Source organism: Macrobrachium rosenbergii, chromosome 25, assembly GCF_040412425.1.
Source record: "Macrobrachium rosenbergii isolate ZJJX-2024 chromosome 25, ASM4041242v1, whole genome shotgun sequence".
Classification (NCBI taxonomy): Eukaryota; Metazoa; Arthropoda; class Malacostraca; order Decapoda; family Palaemonidae; genus Macrobrachium; species Macrobrachium rosenbergii.
In genome coordinates, this window is record NC_089765.1 from 42,598,857 (window position 1) to 42,615,045 (window position 16,189).

The 16,189-nt window shown below is 38.6% G+C and overlaps 1 protein-coding gene across 2 annotated transcripts in view; it reads left to right on the plus strand.

Moving 5' to 3' along the window:
- Positions 1-2,549: 2,549 nt before the first annotated feature.
- LOC136852610 (urea transporter 1-like) overlaps positions 2,550-16,189 on the plus strand; it is a 52,983-nt gene continuing 39,343 nt past the window's right edge. Inside the window, exon 1 of one of the 2 annotated variants that reach the window (XM_067127495.1) lies at positions 2,550-2,980. In XM_067127495.1, coding sequence (XP_066983596.1) covers positions 2,906-2,980 — 75 coding nt within the window. In that variant the 5' untranslated portion in view covers positions 2,550-2,905. The remainder of the gene's footprint in view (positions 2,981-16,189) is intronic. The other variant, XM_067127496.1, reaches the window with a different exon arrangement.

Sequence of the window (16,189 nt, forward strand, 5' to 3'; positions counted from 1 at the left end):
ACTGACACAGAACATGTCAACTTTGTCAAAAAAAAAAAAAAAAAAAAAAAAAAAAAAAAAAAAACAGGATTCACGTAACTACGAAAGACATTGTATTCAATGTTTATTCAGTTGATTTACACAATTATGGTGCTGGTTGGTTGGGTAAGGGGTACAGTTACTAACACAGGGGTCATTCAAACGGGACCCATGAATTCTGTCCTAACAAAGATTATTGAATTTCTTTCTCTTGTCAAAAGAAGACAATGCGTTGCTTCAGCTGGCGTCAGGCCCCTCTCTGCAGCTCGTGCTGTTATTCCGTAAGACAAGGTTTTAATTAATTTTTTTTTTTTTTTAGTGCTTGACATAATATTACGCACTTGTAATATAATGTATCTTGGCTGTGAAAACTTGCTGATTCTAGTGATGTGATGCTGAATAGCGAAAACTACGTTGATAAAAGGATATCACGTGAGATATATTGTCAACCTGATATTTTTTTTTATTCTGTGACGTAGTGCAATGTAAATAACGGTGTCAATAGCGGATGTACCCCCAATTTAAATCTCAATGCGGTAAGCAGAAAACTCACAAGGTGTTTAATCACAAGTTCTACAGTCAGTGTCCTATTGTCATAATTCATGTCTTTTATTCTACATACATATACCTAGGCCGTTTCCTCCCATATATGTCTTTTATTCTAATAAGCATTTATAGTTAGAGAATTATATTAAAGACTTTATTTATATGTTCTTGTGTTGTGTTCTTATTTATTTTTCAGCAGAGAAATTTTGGTATCATATTAAGACACTTGAAGTTGGTAAATATACACTTATATTTGTGAGCCAAAAGGTTAACGAATGTCTTAAATCATTCTTCCTAAAATATTTTATTTCAGACTCAATTTTTTTCAGTCTCACTCTCCATTTTAATAATGATTATGATGGTGTTTGGATCATCCCCAGTCATCGTTTGGACGACCCCCAATTAGGGGGTGGCCCGACAAAGTGGTAACCTTTTTAAAACCTCTTACCAGTGGGCAAATATTTTGAATTATGAGGACTTTCAGGGCTCATATATGACCTTTGACCCTTCTTAAATAGTAATGCCATGTCAGATTTGTTCGTAAGTTGTGTTTTTAGATAGTACCTAAGCATACAAAGCCTATGAAACAAAAAAATATTTTGGGCGCGAAATTTGAATTATAAGGAATTAATTACCATAATTACTACCATTCTTAAATGGTAATGCCATTGATTTTTTTTTCTTAAGTTGCATTCTGAATGACTGTTCAACAGGAACAACTTATACACTAAATATGAACAATGGGCACATACTTTGAATTTTTAGTGCTTCTAGGGTTCATATTTGACCTTTGACCCTTCTTAAATGGTAATGCCAGGTCAGATTTGTTCTTAAGTTGTGTTTTTGGATAGTACCTAAGCATACAAAGCCTATGAAGTAAAAAATTATTTTGGGCGCGAAATCTGAATTATAAGGAATTAATTACCATAATTACTACCATTCTTAAATGGTAATGCTGATGAGGTTTTCTTCTTAAGTTACATTATTGCTCTTTACTATATGTTTCTGCTATGTACATATAGTTTCGTGAATGGGAGCGGAAGTTGAATTATAAGGAATTTAAGGGTTCCCTTTTAAGGGTCCCTTCTTCCAAACCCCAGGAATGCGAAACTTAAGAAATCCCTCCGAGTCATTCCTATTGCATATACAGTCGGTTAAAGCAGTCAAACCTTTTGGGCACAACTTTTGAATTAAACGACGCTGGGCCCCTGAACTACACGTGCTTCTGTTTCAACCATTCGGGAAGGGGTAGAATTCTAATTTTTCTGTTTTTTTGCATTTCAATGATCTTTTCCGTATATACTTCGAGTTAACACAGCTAGGACAGGTTTTATTGGTTTTGGCCTTAATTACTGCCGAAATATGTAGTTATCTGGGAGAGAGAGAGAGAGAGAGAGAGAGAGAGAGAGAGAGAGAGAGAGAGAGAGAGAGAGAGAGAGAGAGAGAGAGAGAGCCTGTCAAATGAAAAATCAAATTTTTGGTGTCTGAGATTCAATGTATTTGGGTTTGCTTTCTCGTTAACGATAACCTAAGAGGCTTGATCAAATATTTCAGGACGATTCCATCAAACTGACAGTAAATTTTTCGGCCCAAAACCCGCTCCACGGCAGAGAATGATAAGGTACCGGTTGAAACATTTTCATTGCCTAATGATTACCGGGAACGGGAAGAGTTCTAAACAAGTACTGGTTCCTAATTACCAAGATGCGGATCCTTTTCAGCTCTCATGGGCAAGCAGTCACAGAAAGAAATTAGTAGGAGACTTTATATGGGCCGTTTTCCTCTACGACGATTCAATAAAAAAGAAAAAAAAAATCCCTTGATGCCCCGACAGAGAAGTGGCAAATACCGGAATTTGTGGTTTTTAAGTTACAAATGACAAAAAGGTTCAAAACAAATCATCGAAAATGCCCGACGACCGAAACGTGATGAATGCAGCACTGTTCATCCAGCTTCATCCATGCGCGCGCATGTCGTGGGAGATCATTATATTGGTCAGCATTGGGAACCCAAGGCAGTATCACTCTGCGAGCTAAAGCAAGAACTTCGCCGGCCTGCTTTTCGAGGGCTGTGGCCCGTCGCTGACGCGAGCCTTGTTTCAGATACATTCGAAAATTCTTTGAACACCAAGACGCACGGTCGCAAGCTACGTAACAACATTTGGATTCTGATTTTGTGAAAATTTCATAGCATAACGTTGAGAAACTTTTTTCAATTTTTTTTATTTACTTTACTATCTCTCCAAGAAAAGTGGATTTAATAACAAATCTGGCTTCCAAAACGAAAAAGTTTATATTTTCAAAACAAAAAACTACGTTTACCGAATAAAAACCATATTAAAATGGCGAACGACACTACCATCCAAATTACGTCAAAAGACAATAAACTAATGAAGACATCACTCTTCTTGGATCTGGTAAGGCTTCTTTATGTTTTTGAGCTTTCTCTGTAAATTATTCAGCTTTTATCTCTAGCATTTTGTTTTCAGCACCACTGTTCCGTTTATTTTGCATCATCACTGCTCCGTGCTGGCTTTACAGAACAAAAATTGATTCACGAACACTGATGTAAAAACAGAAAGACCAACTGCTTTTCAACAATCTAGTCTCACAACTACCAAGGTTACTGACGCAAAACACAAAGAGCTATGTGTGATGTCACTTGGTAAATATAGCTGGTATTCATGTATGATGTACGTTCATTGATTGCACAGATCTTTATCACATCAAAGTGTGCACATAAAAGAATACTTACCTCTTATTCCCAATTGATTCTACTGTCCAAATTAAGTTGACAAAAAACATTCAAGAATGAAAAATAGATAAAGTTAATATCTTACAAACTTTTTTTTGTCTAACTTTCCCTTTTCGATGTTCAAGTTAAATCAACATGCACAGCAATCATTCCACGCCACTCCATCTGCTTCTACATACGCAATTTACGAGGAAATCTGATTGGTATCACTGTTCTAAATCATTCTAAAAGAGAATATCTTCCCCGACCAAGATTTCCCTACTATTGATAATGTTGCAAAGACAGGTAACCCGTCAAGTTCTTTGAAGAGGTCCTGTTGTTTTAAATTAAACAATAGCCTACGTATTAAGACATTTAATCAATTCACTTTACCAAACACCTTAAATCTAACGCATTTCTTTTGGAATGCCGGTATATTTTCCGTTGCCCTACATAAACTTAAGCTAGTCTCTAATTACCTTTCTAATGGCTTTTAACTGAAACATCTACTTCCTTACTCAATATTAGTGGTGAGGATTACTAATCTCCACCAATCGGGTCTTATCTTGATAACATCTGAATGTAAAGCTTGTAATTCAGTCAGATTTATCAGTGTAAAAAAAATTCCATGCTTTCTTTCTTATCACCACTCCTTTTTGTGAAAATTCCAGTTATTATATAAACATTTGGGGACTTACGTTGCTTCAAATCTGCCTTAATTGGCTTCTGAAGAGTAAAGCATTTTGATTTTATTCAAAATCTTTTCCCCAAGGTTATTAATTTAATAATTTTATTAAGCTTTAAGGTCGTCTCATACAGGTTTTGAATATGATTCTCATTCTACCAGTTTTTTTTATTTATTTATTTATTTCCTTCTTGACAAGAACGAGCAGAACAGACTGTTATTAGAGATACTGCCCTCACCCTGTTTTCTACATCCTCCCACTACCACTACGTTTCACTGCACTCTTGATTTTAAGCATTGCCTCAGCCTCTTTTCCTTGAAACTTGTGGAGAGTTTCCCCTCTTAAATGACCATGTAATACTTGCCTAATACTTGTCCAATTTCGTACGCTATTAATAGACGGAGACATTCACGTTACAAAGGGAAGTAATTTAATATTAGTGGATGATTCGCAACGGACCCATTATTGATGTCCCTGTTTAGAAAAGAACTTAAATACGTACCCGAAAATGTTAATCAGCAGCCGACAGCCTATGGAGATGCGCTGCTGTATACAGTACTTTCCTGCCAAATTCCTGGCGAGAAAATTAGACCACTGCTTATATACTTCTGGGTTCCGTTAGTTTGAAATGTAGAATGAAACAGTGCAAGCCCTGTCTTTAGGTGTGGTTTTATTTTATGTACAAAGGAATGAAGAACGGTAAGCTGTGAAGAATGTATAATCCGGAAGTTCACGGATGGAGGATGACATGTAAACTGTCAGACGGGCGTCATGAAAGAGGAACTAAAAAGGGAGGTTTGTAATACATAGCATCAAGAGAATGGTGCAGTAGGAGTTGGGAGCTTAGGCACGCTGCTTATTTGCAATGTGTGGAGTTGTATGAAGCGGTTAGTGCTGTTAGAGGAATCGTAATATACAGTATATATATATATATATATATATATATATATATATATATATATATATATATATATATATATATATATGAATATTAAGCTACAAATGTTGTTTAATATCAAATTCGTTCTACTTGGGGAATATCTCCCAAGGGAAATTATAACTGATAAATGATTCAGTACCTGGGAGACTGGAACTTGACGAGTGTTTAATATGTCGACTGAAAGTCACCGATAGGTACTGGATGCCGTTCGAGTCTCCCAGGTACTGAATCATTTATTAATTGTGATTCCCCTTCGGTGGTATTCCCAAGGTAGAGCAAACTGAATATTAAACATTTGTAGCTTAACAGTTCTGTATGTAAAATGGCACGTTGATTCACACACACACAATATATATATATATATATATATATATATATATATATATATATATATATATATATATATATATATATATATATATATATATATATAAGGATTCAGGCGAAGATATATGAAGGCATACAGCAGGGTCCACAAAACACATCAAAAAGGCCATAATTTATTTATGAGACGTTTCGCACATGTACTATGTGCATCTTCAATCTGCAAATATAACAAATTTGTTATATTTGCAGATTGAAAGATGCACATAGTACATGTAAAGAAACGTCTCATAAATAAATTATGGCCTTTTTGATGTGTTTTGTGGACCCCATATATATGCCTTTATATATATATATATATATATATATATATATATATATATATATATATATATATATATATATATATATATATATATAAAAATCAACCTTCAGTCAAAGCCCTTTTTGTCTCCAGTACTATAATGTTACCAGTGACAATATCGATGTTATTTTCAAGATAAATCATGTGGATAGTATTTGCATACTTAAAACATTCGGAATAAACAATTACTTTGGCACACTGAGGTTGCAGTCGATATATATATATATATATATATATATATATATATATATATATATATATATATATATATATATATATATATATATATATATATATATATATATATATTCTTCCACCTGAAGGTGGGGAAAAGGGACCTTACCAAAAGGATGCAGCAAATCTGACTATTACCTCCAAGAGTAAAAATAATAAGGAAAAGGGGCTGAAGGTCCTACTTTAGAGGGATTCTGGAGATAAACTCTTTGGATATCCAAATTACAAGTATTTACAATACAAAATCAGAAGATAAGGAGGAATAAGGCATGCCACTGGGGTCCCGTTGCAGCACATAAAACGAATACTAGATGTTAACTGGGTGCCAGGAATTGCACTTCAATGGCAAGGTTCATAAGGCTGTAATGGGGTTTCCTTCGGTGCAATCAACAAGCATACAATCATGGCAGAGAGATTCACAGTGGCAAGCATTCCTTTCTGCAATAGAGAAAGGCATACTATCACTGGGCAAATTCACGATACTAGCGAGGATAAAAGGCTAGTGGTGAGGGCAACAGAAATCCTCTTTTCATAAAACACTACCGAATAAATTTGCCACACAAATTTCATGACAGGTCAGGTCTATGTAAGAAATGCATTTTAAAACAAAAACGTTTAGAAGAAAAAGATAAGTGACTAGACAAACTCAATTCCTTACTGTACTTTAATTCTGAAAAGATGTCTTCTGCAGTCGTACCAAAGGAGGGGTAGGGGGAGGGAAGGGGGAATTGGCATTGGATTTAAGATATAAGGACTGGGCACTCAGCCACAGAAGGATGTTCACTCTGAGGGAGCAGGCAGTCAAGAGGTGACTCGGTTGGCGTCGTTTTTGATCTCTCCCTGAATCTCTGCGAGGCAGGGCTATTTATTAGCTCTGGGGATTACCAGCTTCTTGATTCCAGATGCATTTTGGGTACCACTAGCCGGTTAAATATGGTTAGATGTGTTCAACTTTCTATTTTTGGAGAAGGTTGGTCAGTAATCTGTGCCTGGGCCATTCAGGACCCTTCAAGGTGGGGCCAGTAACCTGAAATAAGGTTTTTCATAGTCACGGAGATCAAAAGAGGATTAAAGCGCCTGGCGTCGGTCTAGCTTCCCATGGAGACAGGGTGCATCGTGCCCTGGGAGATGCACTGGCTATGCCACCAGAAGTCGTCAAGTTCTGGTTAGAGCGTTTGTTCATTCGTTTTCATGGGTGTGTCATAGAAAGTGTGAATTATTTAATTTCAGTACAGGTTACACATTTTAGGATTAGATCCCTTTGTGCTCAGATCCACTTCCCTGGAAGACTTTGTGACTGCCTGTGAGGTGAGCTGGAACTTTATTTCAAAAAAACCTGAATGGGTTTAATTAACTTTGTTTAACTTGTACTTATTCTTTGCACCAGTTACCAAGCTGAATATCTTTTTCCCCATTTATTTTTTATCTGCTATTTTGCATATTTCTTTTGGGGTTGGTAACGTGGGAAAATATCCATTTATTTTTCTCTGTGCCTGTTTTTAAAAGTTGTGTTTTCCCCTTTGTTTCCTCAGATGTATTGAATAGAGGTCAATATAAATGGAGGGGACTGTTACTTATCATGACTACGGTCATGCTGACTTATTTTGACTCTCGTTGTACAGAATCAACTGGTGGACGTTGATAGCACTATGTTATATTTCTTATTTGGTTAATTGGGTTAACAATTCTGGGATCCAGATATTCCCGTTTCATTCCTATTTTGATTCCAATCTACTTGCCATTTAGATTACTGAATAAATTATATTTTTGTAGTCATGTTTTTGCTGTTTTTCCTTAGTTCTGTTAGTGACTTGGATAATGAGAGAGAGAGAGAGAGAGAGAGAGAGAGAGAGAGAGAGAGAGAGAGAGAGAGCTGACCCAGTACGCAGGCTGGCCATTGCTACTGTGGTATCTCTGAGATATAAGTTGATATGACATTGATCTTAAAACAGATGTGGAAGGAGGTTATGACCCTACGTATCTGACCTTGTATAACAGGGCACAATAACAGCTTCTGAAGGGACTGGTAACAGGGACATTAGGCTGGAATAGGGCGTTCCAATAATCTTTGAGACGTTTGGTTGGTAGTACTTTGATGGCCTAGGCGTTTTTTTTTGTTCAGCCAAGACAGCCAGATGATTCATGGTCAGTAGCTAATAGCCTGTGCTGGTGTGAGTGGGTTTGTGTGTTGTGAGAGGCGTCGGAGTGTTTGTTTTTCAGGTTGGGAAATTGTTTCCAGGTATTTTTGCATCACTTGGGGTTTTGAAGACGAAGGGCAGATATTTTCATGCGAGTGTTTTTTATGTTGATTTACTGTTTAGTGTCGTAGAAGGGAATAAGCCGGTTCAAGGGGAGCGACTGTTTTTTTTCTGATTACGTTGCAAGTGACCTGGAGTTGCTGTGCGAAGCGACGTACTCATGATGTAGTTTTGTGGGCGGAGTATCCCGCTTCCTTTCCATTCACTTTGAGCGGATTTTCTATGTGTGGGGGTAGACTGGGTAGTTAGAGTGGGAGCCACTTTTTTTTTTTTTTCGCGACCGGCAGTTGGCATCGGCGATTAGGAACTACTTGGGGATTACAGAATACTATGTGTTTTTTTTTTTTTTTATTATTTGTGGGGAACTTGGGTTATTGCGTTGATAATTGCTTGACGGTTGGGTAATTGGGATAAATATTTCTTATGCTACTGGGTAAACATTTCTTAGTCTTGTTTTTTTTTCTTTCTTTCTCCTTTTATTTTTTTTCTCTCTCGGAGGATTTCCCATTTGCCTTCACGAAGATTTTCTTTTGGAATTTTGGGTAGTGTATGAAGTTGAGATCGGGTCGTGTTGTTGGGACTTGGAGTTTTATCAGTCCCGACAATATGGCGGAGGGTGCCGGTGACAGGGATTAGGTAACTCTCTTTCACAAGTTTACATCAATCACCTTCGGGGTTCAGCCATTTCCAGAGTTGGTTGATGGGGTTGTTCCAGTACCTCTCAAAATTTTTATAGAGGGTGTTGAATTACCTGGTCGGCAAGAAAATTACGGATAGGGTAGAGGCTTTGAATGAAGCAAAAGGATTCCTCAGTTTAGATAAAGGGGACATAGGACAAAGTTGTTGGAGTCATCAATTTGGAAATTGAAAGACATGGGATGATCTCAAGAAGTTTCTGATGACAGAGCCGGAGATGCAGTTCGAGACCTTACGTTGCTCTTCAAGATTTGCAAGGGCCAGGATTCTTTGGTTAGTTTTAATACCAGGTGCTTTGATGCTGCGAGAGATTTTTCGAAGAAATGAAGAGCGTCCAGTCCAGTTGGGTAAAGGGTGACAATATTTCTGTGGATGACCTAGAGAAATTGCTTCAATTCGCATGGATGCTCAATGATGTTCCTGATGCCACAGTAGATAGTTTTGATGAAAGGATAGAAAAGGGGTCGGACAAAGCCTTGCTTTTCTTGCAGGTTCGCAAACACCTGTCGAAATATCCTGCTGTGGATAGCACTTACATGAGTGGGATGCCAAGGGCTTCTGGTGCTATTCCAATGCACCTGCCACAGGGTGATTCTAGTTACCCTTCTACGAGGTTGTGTGCCAAGACACAGCACAGTAGGGGTTCTATGGGTTCAATGTCACAGGTCCATTGCTTTAACTGTAATAGGCAGGGTCACACCAAAAAGTTTTACAGGGTGAGATATTGTGGGGTCTGCAAGACTTCAGAGCACGATTGGTGGTTTTGTCTGGTTCTTAAACAGGATGAATTTTGGAGTGCGCCTCAGGGCTCTGGCATTTCTAATAGAAGAACTCGAGGAGTTTTTTTGAGGGTTTCTAGGGACCGGCAGAATTTTTGGGGGGCCCGAACAAAAGGGGAAAAGGTGATGGGTGTTTCTTGTGATATAGGACTTCTGGCTGAGCCCTTAGAGCCAAAGCCAATTGTGAAAGGGTCTGTGCATGGTGTAGATGTCTTGGTGTTTATTGATACTGGTGCATCTGTTAATCTGATGAATTATGATATATATCGGTCAATGTTTTCCCATTACTGTTTGAGGCCTACTAAAGACAGCATGTGATGTTCAAGCAAATAGGTTGAGTGCTTTGGGTTGCACAGACTTTTGTTTGAGCTTGGGAAATAAAGTTTTTATAGTGCCATTTTTGGTTTTACAAGGGGCTGCTTTGGGGAATACATTGTTATTGGGTTATCCAGCATGCCAGTGAAACAGAATCTCGGTTCACAAGGGGGTAGGCAGTATAACTGCTGGGGTACCTAGGGTTTCTGTCCTGTACAAGGATATTGATGAGATTAAAGGGGATCATGATAAGGGATCGGGTGCTGATAGCGGCTTACGAGTTGGTACTGAATAAGTTTCTGAGGGGAAGAAGTGTGGTTCTGGGCCCAGGTATGGCTGCTCTGGTGAAAGTCTGAGTGAAAGATGTGAGGGTAGCGAGAAGCTCAAGGGGGTAGTGAGTACAGTTTCTGTAACCAATATATCTGATACAGGGGTTAGTTGGGTAGAATTACTAAACAGGAACGATTCAGTTCAGAGATGTCAGAAGGATACATATGTGGTAGATTTTGAAGATTGGGTTGATGACAATAATTCGGTTGCTATTGTAGGGGACGCCATGAATTTTCAGAGGCAGAATTGCAGGTTAGGAGACAGGTTTTTAGGAATCATTTAGCTAATGCTGATTATGAAGAGTACATAAGAATAAGAGGGGATAGAAGATGTTTTGGCTGAGTTTGCATATATTGTTGCTCTTAAAGGGGATAAGTTGGGGTTAACTAATGTATTAGAGCACAAGGTTCATTTGGAGGATCAGGTTAAGCCTATTATTGTCCCTTCGAATAGGATTCCTTTTAAGATTAGGAAACATGTAGAGCAAGAGGTCAATAGCTGGGAAGAGGAAGGTATAATAGGCCCAGTTCTTCTCCATTTAATTTTCCAATGTTAGCGGTGCCTAAGAAGGATGGCTCAGTACGTGTGTGTGTGTGGATTTTTGTAAGTTGAATGATAAGTCCATCCCAGACCACTATCCTGTGGCATACATGCTGGATTTGTTTGTAGAAATCAGGGGTAAAAATATGTACTCTTCAACTGATCTGATGCAGGGATTTTTGCAGGTTCCTCTTAGTGAGGAGAGTAGCAAGCATACTGCTTTTTCTTTGCAGAAGGGACATAATGAGTTTACACGGATGCTGTATGGTTTATCGGGTAGCCTTATGACTTTTACGAGATTAGTGAATACAGTTTTGCATGGATTGTTAGGGAAGTCTATTTACATCTACATGGACGACATCTTGATTGCCACTGATTTTGTAGAGGAACATTTAGAGGTCTTTAGGGAGGTTCTTAGGAGACTTAGGTTAGCGGGTTTGAAAATTAAATTAGCCAAGTGTGAGTTCTTGAAGAAGCAGATAGTATATTTGGGTCATGTTATTTCAAAGGAACGTGTCAGAGTAAATGGGGGACACAGTTAGGGTTTTCCATCCTATCATCTCCGTTGACAGACGTGTTGAGGGATGATGTGCAGTTTGTGTGGGGTGAGAGGCAACAGTTGGCCTTTCAGAATATTAAAGAGGTTTTAATGAGTCCCCTGGTGCTGAAGTTTCCAGATTTCTAGCAACCTTTCATGTTGATGACAGATGCCAGTCATGAGGGCATAAGAGCTTGCCTTATGCAGAAATTTTGCATCCCACGTGTTTCTACAGTAGGAAGTTTAAGACGCGAGGGAGTAATGAGATGTCTATGTGCACGACGGACAAAGAGGCATTTGCGGTAGTGTCTAGTTTGGTTCATTTTAAGATGCTATTGTTGGGCAACAAAGTTGAGGTTCTTACAGATCATAAGCCATTGTTGGATCTTTTTAATAAGCTGGACCTTTTTCCTAAGATAGCTAGGTGGTTTTCGACAATTAGGGATTTTGATGCCAAGCTTAGGTACATAGAAAGTACACATAATGTTATAGTTGATGCCCTTAGTATGAGTTTTTATGATTCAGATGGTTCTCGTGTTTGTTATGTATCTGGGGATTGCTCAGGCTGGGATATTAGTTTAGTGGAGGCTAAACAGGATGAGGATAAAATTTTGGCAGACGCAAAGGCATTTCTTAAAGGGGAATTAGTTGGAAAGGGTTATAGGATGCCTTTTCCGGGTCTACAGTTATGAAAATTAAATATAAGCTGAGGAGTAGTGAGGATAAAGGAGATACAACACAGATGGTTGTCCCAAAGAGCTTAGTACATAGTTTTGGATACTGTTCATTGTAAGTCTGGTTGGCCACATTTGGGTATTGAGAAGACGCATCACAATGTACGGGGGAAGTGTTTTTAGAAGTACATGCTTGCATCAGTGGAGAGTTTTGTGAGGGGATGTTCAGTTTGCAATACGTGCAAGCCAGCGAGGGTTACTTTGTGTAAACTGGGCTCGTTTCCTATCCCCAGTAGGCCATCCCATCGTGTCTATATGGACATACTTTCCAGTTTCTGTTATGGGCACAGACATTTGTTGGTTATTGTGGATGAATTAACTAGGATTGTAGAGATTTTCCCTTTGAAGCATAAGGTAGTGGAGGAGGTAGCAGTTGCGTTTTTCGAGGGTTTTATTGGTTGTCATGGGCTTCCTGATATACTTATTACAGATAGTGGGAGGGGTGAATAAGACGTTAGTGTCTTGCAGAGGCTATGGGAATTCGGAAAGTAACTGTTATTCCGTACAGACCAGAAGCCAATGGGTTATGTGAGAGGGCCAATACGAAGGTAATTGAGGCTCTCAGAATAACTGTAGGGGGTAATGATGTGAATTCGGATCGGTATATCGCAAAGGTTCAGCATAGCATTAATATTATGGTTAGAAATACTATTGCATTGCAATGTCTCCCGCTGAGACGGTCTTTGGTTATCCAGCGCGAGGAGAGTTTGATTTATTATCCATTCCGTCTCGTTGTGACTGATATGGTTAGATCGTTGGTCTCTACTGCTAAGGAGAGATATGAGCGCCTTCCTAGGAATCTTGAGTTGAAGATGCAGGAAATGGTTGATAGGAGAAATTCAAAGCCAGATAATGGTAAAGTTGCTGTCGGTGACCGGGTTTTTGTGAAGATAAATGTCAGGAATCAGTTGAACTATAAATTAGGCCTAAGTTTGAGGGTCCATTTCAGGTTGTGGAAATAAAGAAAGGGAATAGGTTTGTTGTTCGAGATGGAAAAACGGGATTGTCTAGGTTGACACATATATCTATGGTTAAGAGGACAGCTTAAAGGGGAATTGATGGGTTCATTTTTTTTTTCTCTCACTTCTTTTTCTTATGTACTTTTGTTCTCTTTTCATTTTTGTTTGCTGGTTTCCCAGAAACATACTTTGGGGGTTTTTGAATATGGGAGGATGCTTGTCTGTGGAGTTTTATAGATTTTGGTTTGTCTAATTTCGGTCTGGTTTGTTGTTTTTTACCTTTCTGCACAAGTGCGGTGGTTTGGCATGATTACTCGGAATTTTGTCAATCTGAGGTCAGACATGTTAAATGTTGTTGTTTCGAGGTCTGGTTAGTTATAGGTATCTTTTCTTTGGCTTTTTGGATGCTGAAGTTCTGTTTGCTCAAAGCCTTTGGGTGACTGTCTATGCCAAAGCAAAAAGTGCGGTGGTTAGTTTCTTTCATAATGGGGCGTTATGGTTTTATATATTGTTTTGGTGACTTATGGTTTTGTGGCTTTTTGAGATTACGTTTTGCAGATTTGTTTTTGGTTTTCTGATCTTTTGAGGTGTTAGAGTCGTTGTAATGGTTTCATGTAATTTGTTTTTTTTTTTGGTAGTAAAGGTGATTTTTTGTATTTATAGGGACATTAGCTAGTATGTCGGCTGCAAGCTTAATCAGGGTTGAACAAGTGACGGCGGAATTAGCTATACGGGTAAATCTTTGACGGCATTACAAGACAGCAATAATAAATTGCGTGAGGGTTTGAGAAATTGAGGACATCTTTGAATGGTGGTTAATGTTGAGGGTGTTGAGGGTGTTCAGGGAGGCTTAGATGTTTCAATTGCTTTTTCCTCTTGTCAAACTACCTTACTTACTGTTGAGAAAGAAGCAGAGTTTTTATTAACGGTGATTAAAACTTAGGTTCAAGCAGTTGTAGCTGCTTCTATGGGGCATATTTTCGGGGATATTTTACCACTGGGGGCTCTGGAATCTACTTTGAAAAATGCAGCACATCTTTATGGTTCACAAATAATTTTCACTGGGGGGAATTTGTATCGTTATTATGGGACTTTGAAAGTACACTTGTGGAGGTTCCTGTTAGTGATATGAAATTGTTGCACAGTTTTATTATCCAGCATTTTCCTAGTAGTTTTGATGGTTCGATGGTGACATGGGATGGAATAGAGACTATGTATATTTTGGGTGATCAGTATCAGTCCTCTGCTATTAATTATAAGTTGGGTGTACTTTAGTTTATGACAGATACATTTGTGGCAGTAGGATTTTTGCTCTTAGGAACGTTGACTTGTTAGGATGTGAACCGTCACTTGTTCATAATCAGGCACCTTCAGGCTGTGACTTTACAACATTCCCGCTGGAGTTCAAGCGGCCTCTATGAAGACTCTCATGGCAGCTTTTTGTGCAAGCTGCCATCTCCACCTGATGTTATAATACATCGGATACCTTTGATGCTACTTGTTGGATCATCACACCAAAATTCTAAGTGCTCAGCAGGATTGTGTACAACTTGAGCACTTGTATCTTCATGCGTCACCTTCATAGGGAACATGGCATTATCCCTGTGCCTTCTCCTAGGGGGGACATAACCATGATTCCTCCATTTCCCCCACTGCCTGAAGAAGACTTCTTTGTTCCAGAGCACTAAAATTCTCTCATCGATTTTCTTGTTGGTGGGGGTCTTAGACATCATGCTGTGTGTAGTGTTGGGGGTCAAATGCGCAAAGAAACTGTGAAAATAAACACTTGGCTAAGAGAAGCCAGCCCCAGGTGTTGCTCTTCAGCTGGTGTACGAGTCAGGGGAATAGAATTCATTGCTTCTCTTGTGCCAAGGGCGGCAGAATTGGTGGCAGTGCTACTGAAAAACATTTAGGATGAATATGTTAATTTCATTTTTTTCAAGCTAAGCAGTTTTCTCAAGGTTATTCTGGGAAAAGGTAAATGGAATCAGTGCCTACGTATTAAGTGAATCAGTGCTGACAAAGGCCTGGCGTCAGTCTAGCTTCTCATAGAGACAGAGTGCATCGTGCCCTGGGTGATGCACTGGCTATGCCACTGGGAATTGTCAAGTTCCAGTTACAGCGTTCGTTCGCTTTCATGGGTGTCATAGAAGGTGTGATTATTCAATTTGAGTACAGGTTACACATTTCAGGATTAGAGCCCTTTGTGCTCAGACCCACTTCCCTGGAAGAATTTATGACTGCCTGTGAGGTGAGCTGGAACTTTATTTTAAAAAAAGCCTGAATGGGTTTAATTAACTTTGTTTAACATGTACTTATTCTTTGCACCAGTTACCATGTTGAATATCTTTTTCCTCATTTATTTTTTATCTGCTATGTCTCTCTGATTTTTATTGATGTTTGATTTTACTATGTTTGATTTTGTGCATTTCTTTGGGGTTGGTAACGTGGGAAAATATCCCAGATTTAGTTTTCTCTGTGCCTGTTTTTAAAAGTTGTGTTTTTCCCTTTGTTTCCTCAGATGTACCGAATAGAGGTCAATATACTCGTAAATGGAGGAGAATGTTGCTTATCATGACTGCGGTCATGCTGACTTATTTTGACTATTTTGTTGTGAAGACTCAACTGGTGGACATTGATAGCACTATGTTATATTTCTTATTTGGTTAATTGGGTTGACAATTCTGGGATGCAGATATTCCCATTTCATTCTTATTTTGATTCCAATCTACTTGCCAAGTTAGATTACAGAATAAATTATATTTTTGCAGTCATGTTTTTGCTGATCTTCCTTAGTTCAGTTAGTGACTTGGATAACGAGAGAGAGAGAGAGAGAGAGAGAGAGAGAGAGAGAGAGAGAGAGAGAGAGAGAGAGAGAGAGAGAGAGAGAGAGAGAGAGAATGTGCTAACTCAGTATGCAGGTTGGCCATTGCTACCATGGTATCACTGAGATATAAGTTGATATGACACTGATCTTAAACAGATGTGGGAGGAGGTTATGACCCTGTCTGACCTTGTATAATGGAGCACTTGTAAATGCCAGAGTGTAGAAACAGCTGTCGTGACAGAAAACAACAAATGGAACAAAGGAGTTTATCTGTTTTTCACCGAAGATTGACGCCTGATAATCAGAAAAAACTCTGACGATATGAAGATTCCAGCAAAAACTCAATGATACCACAAAAGCACACACAC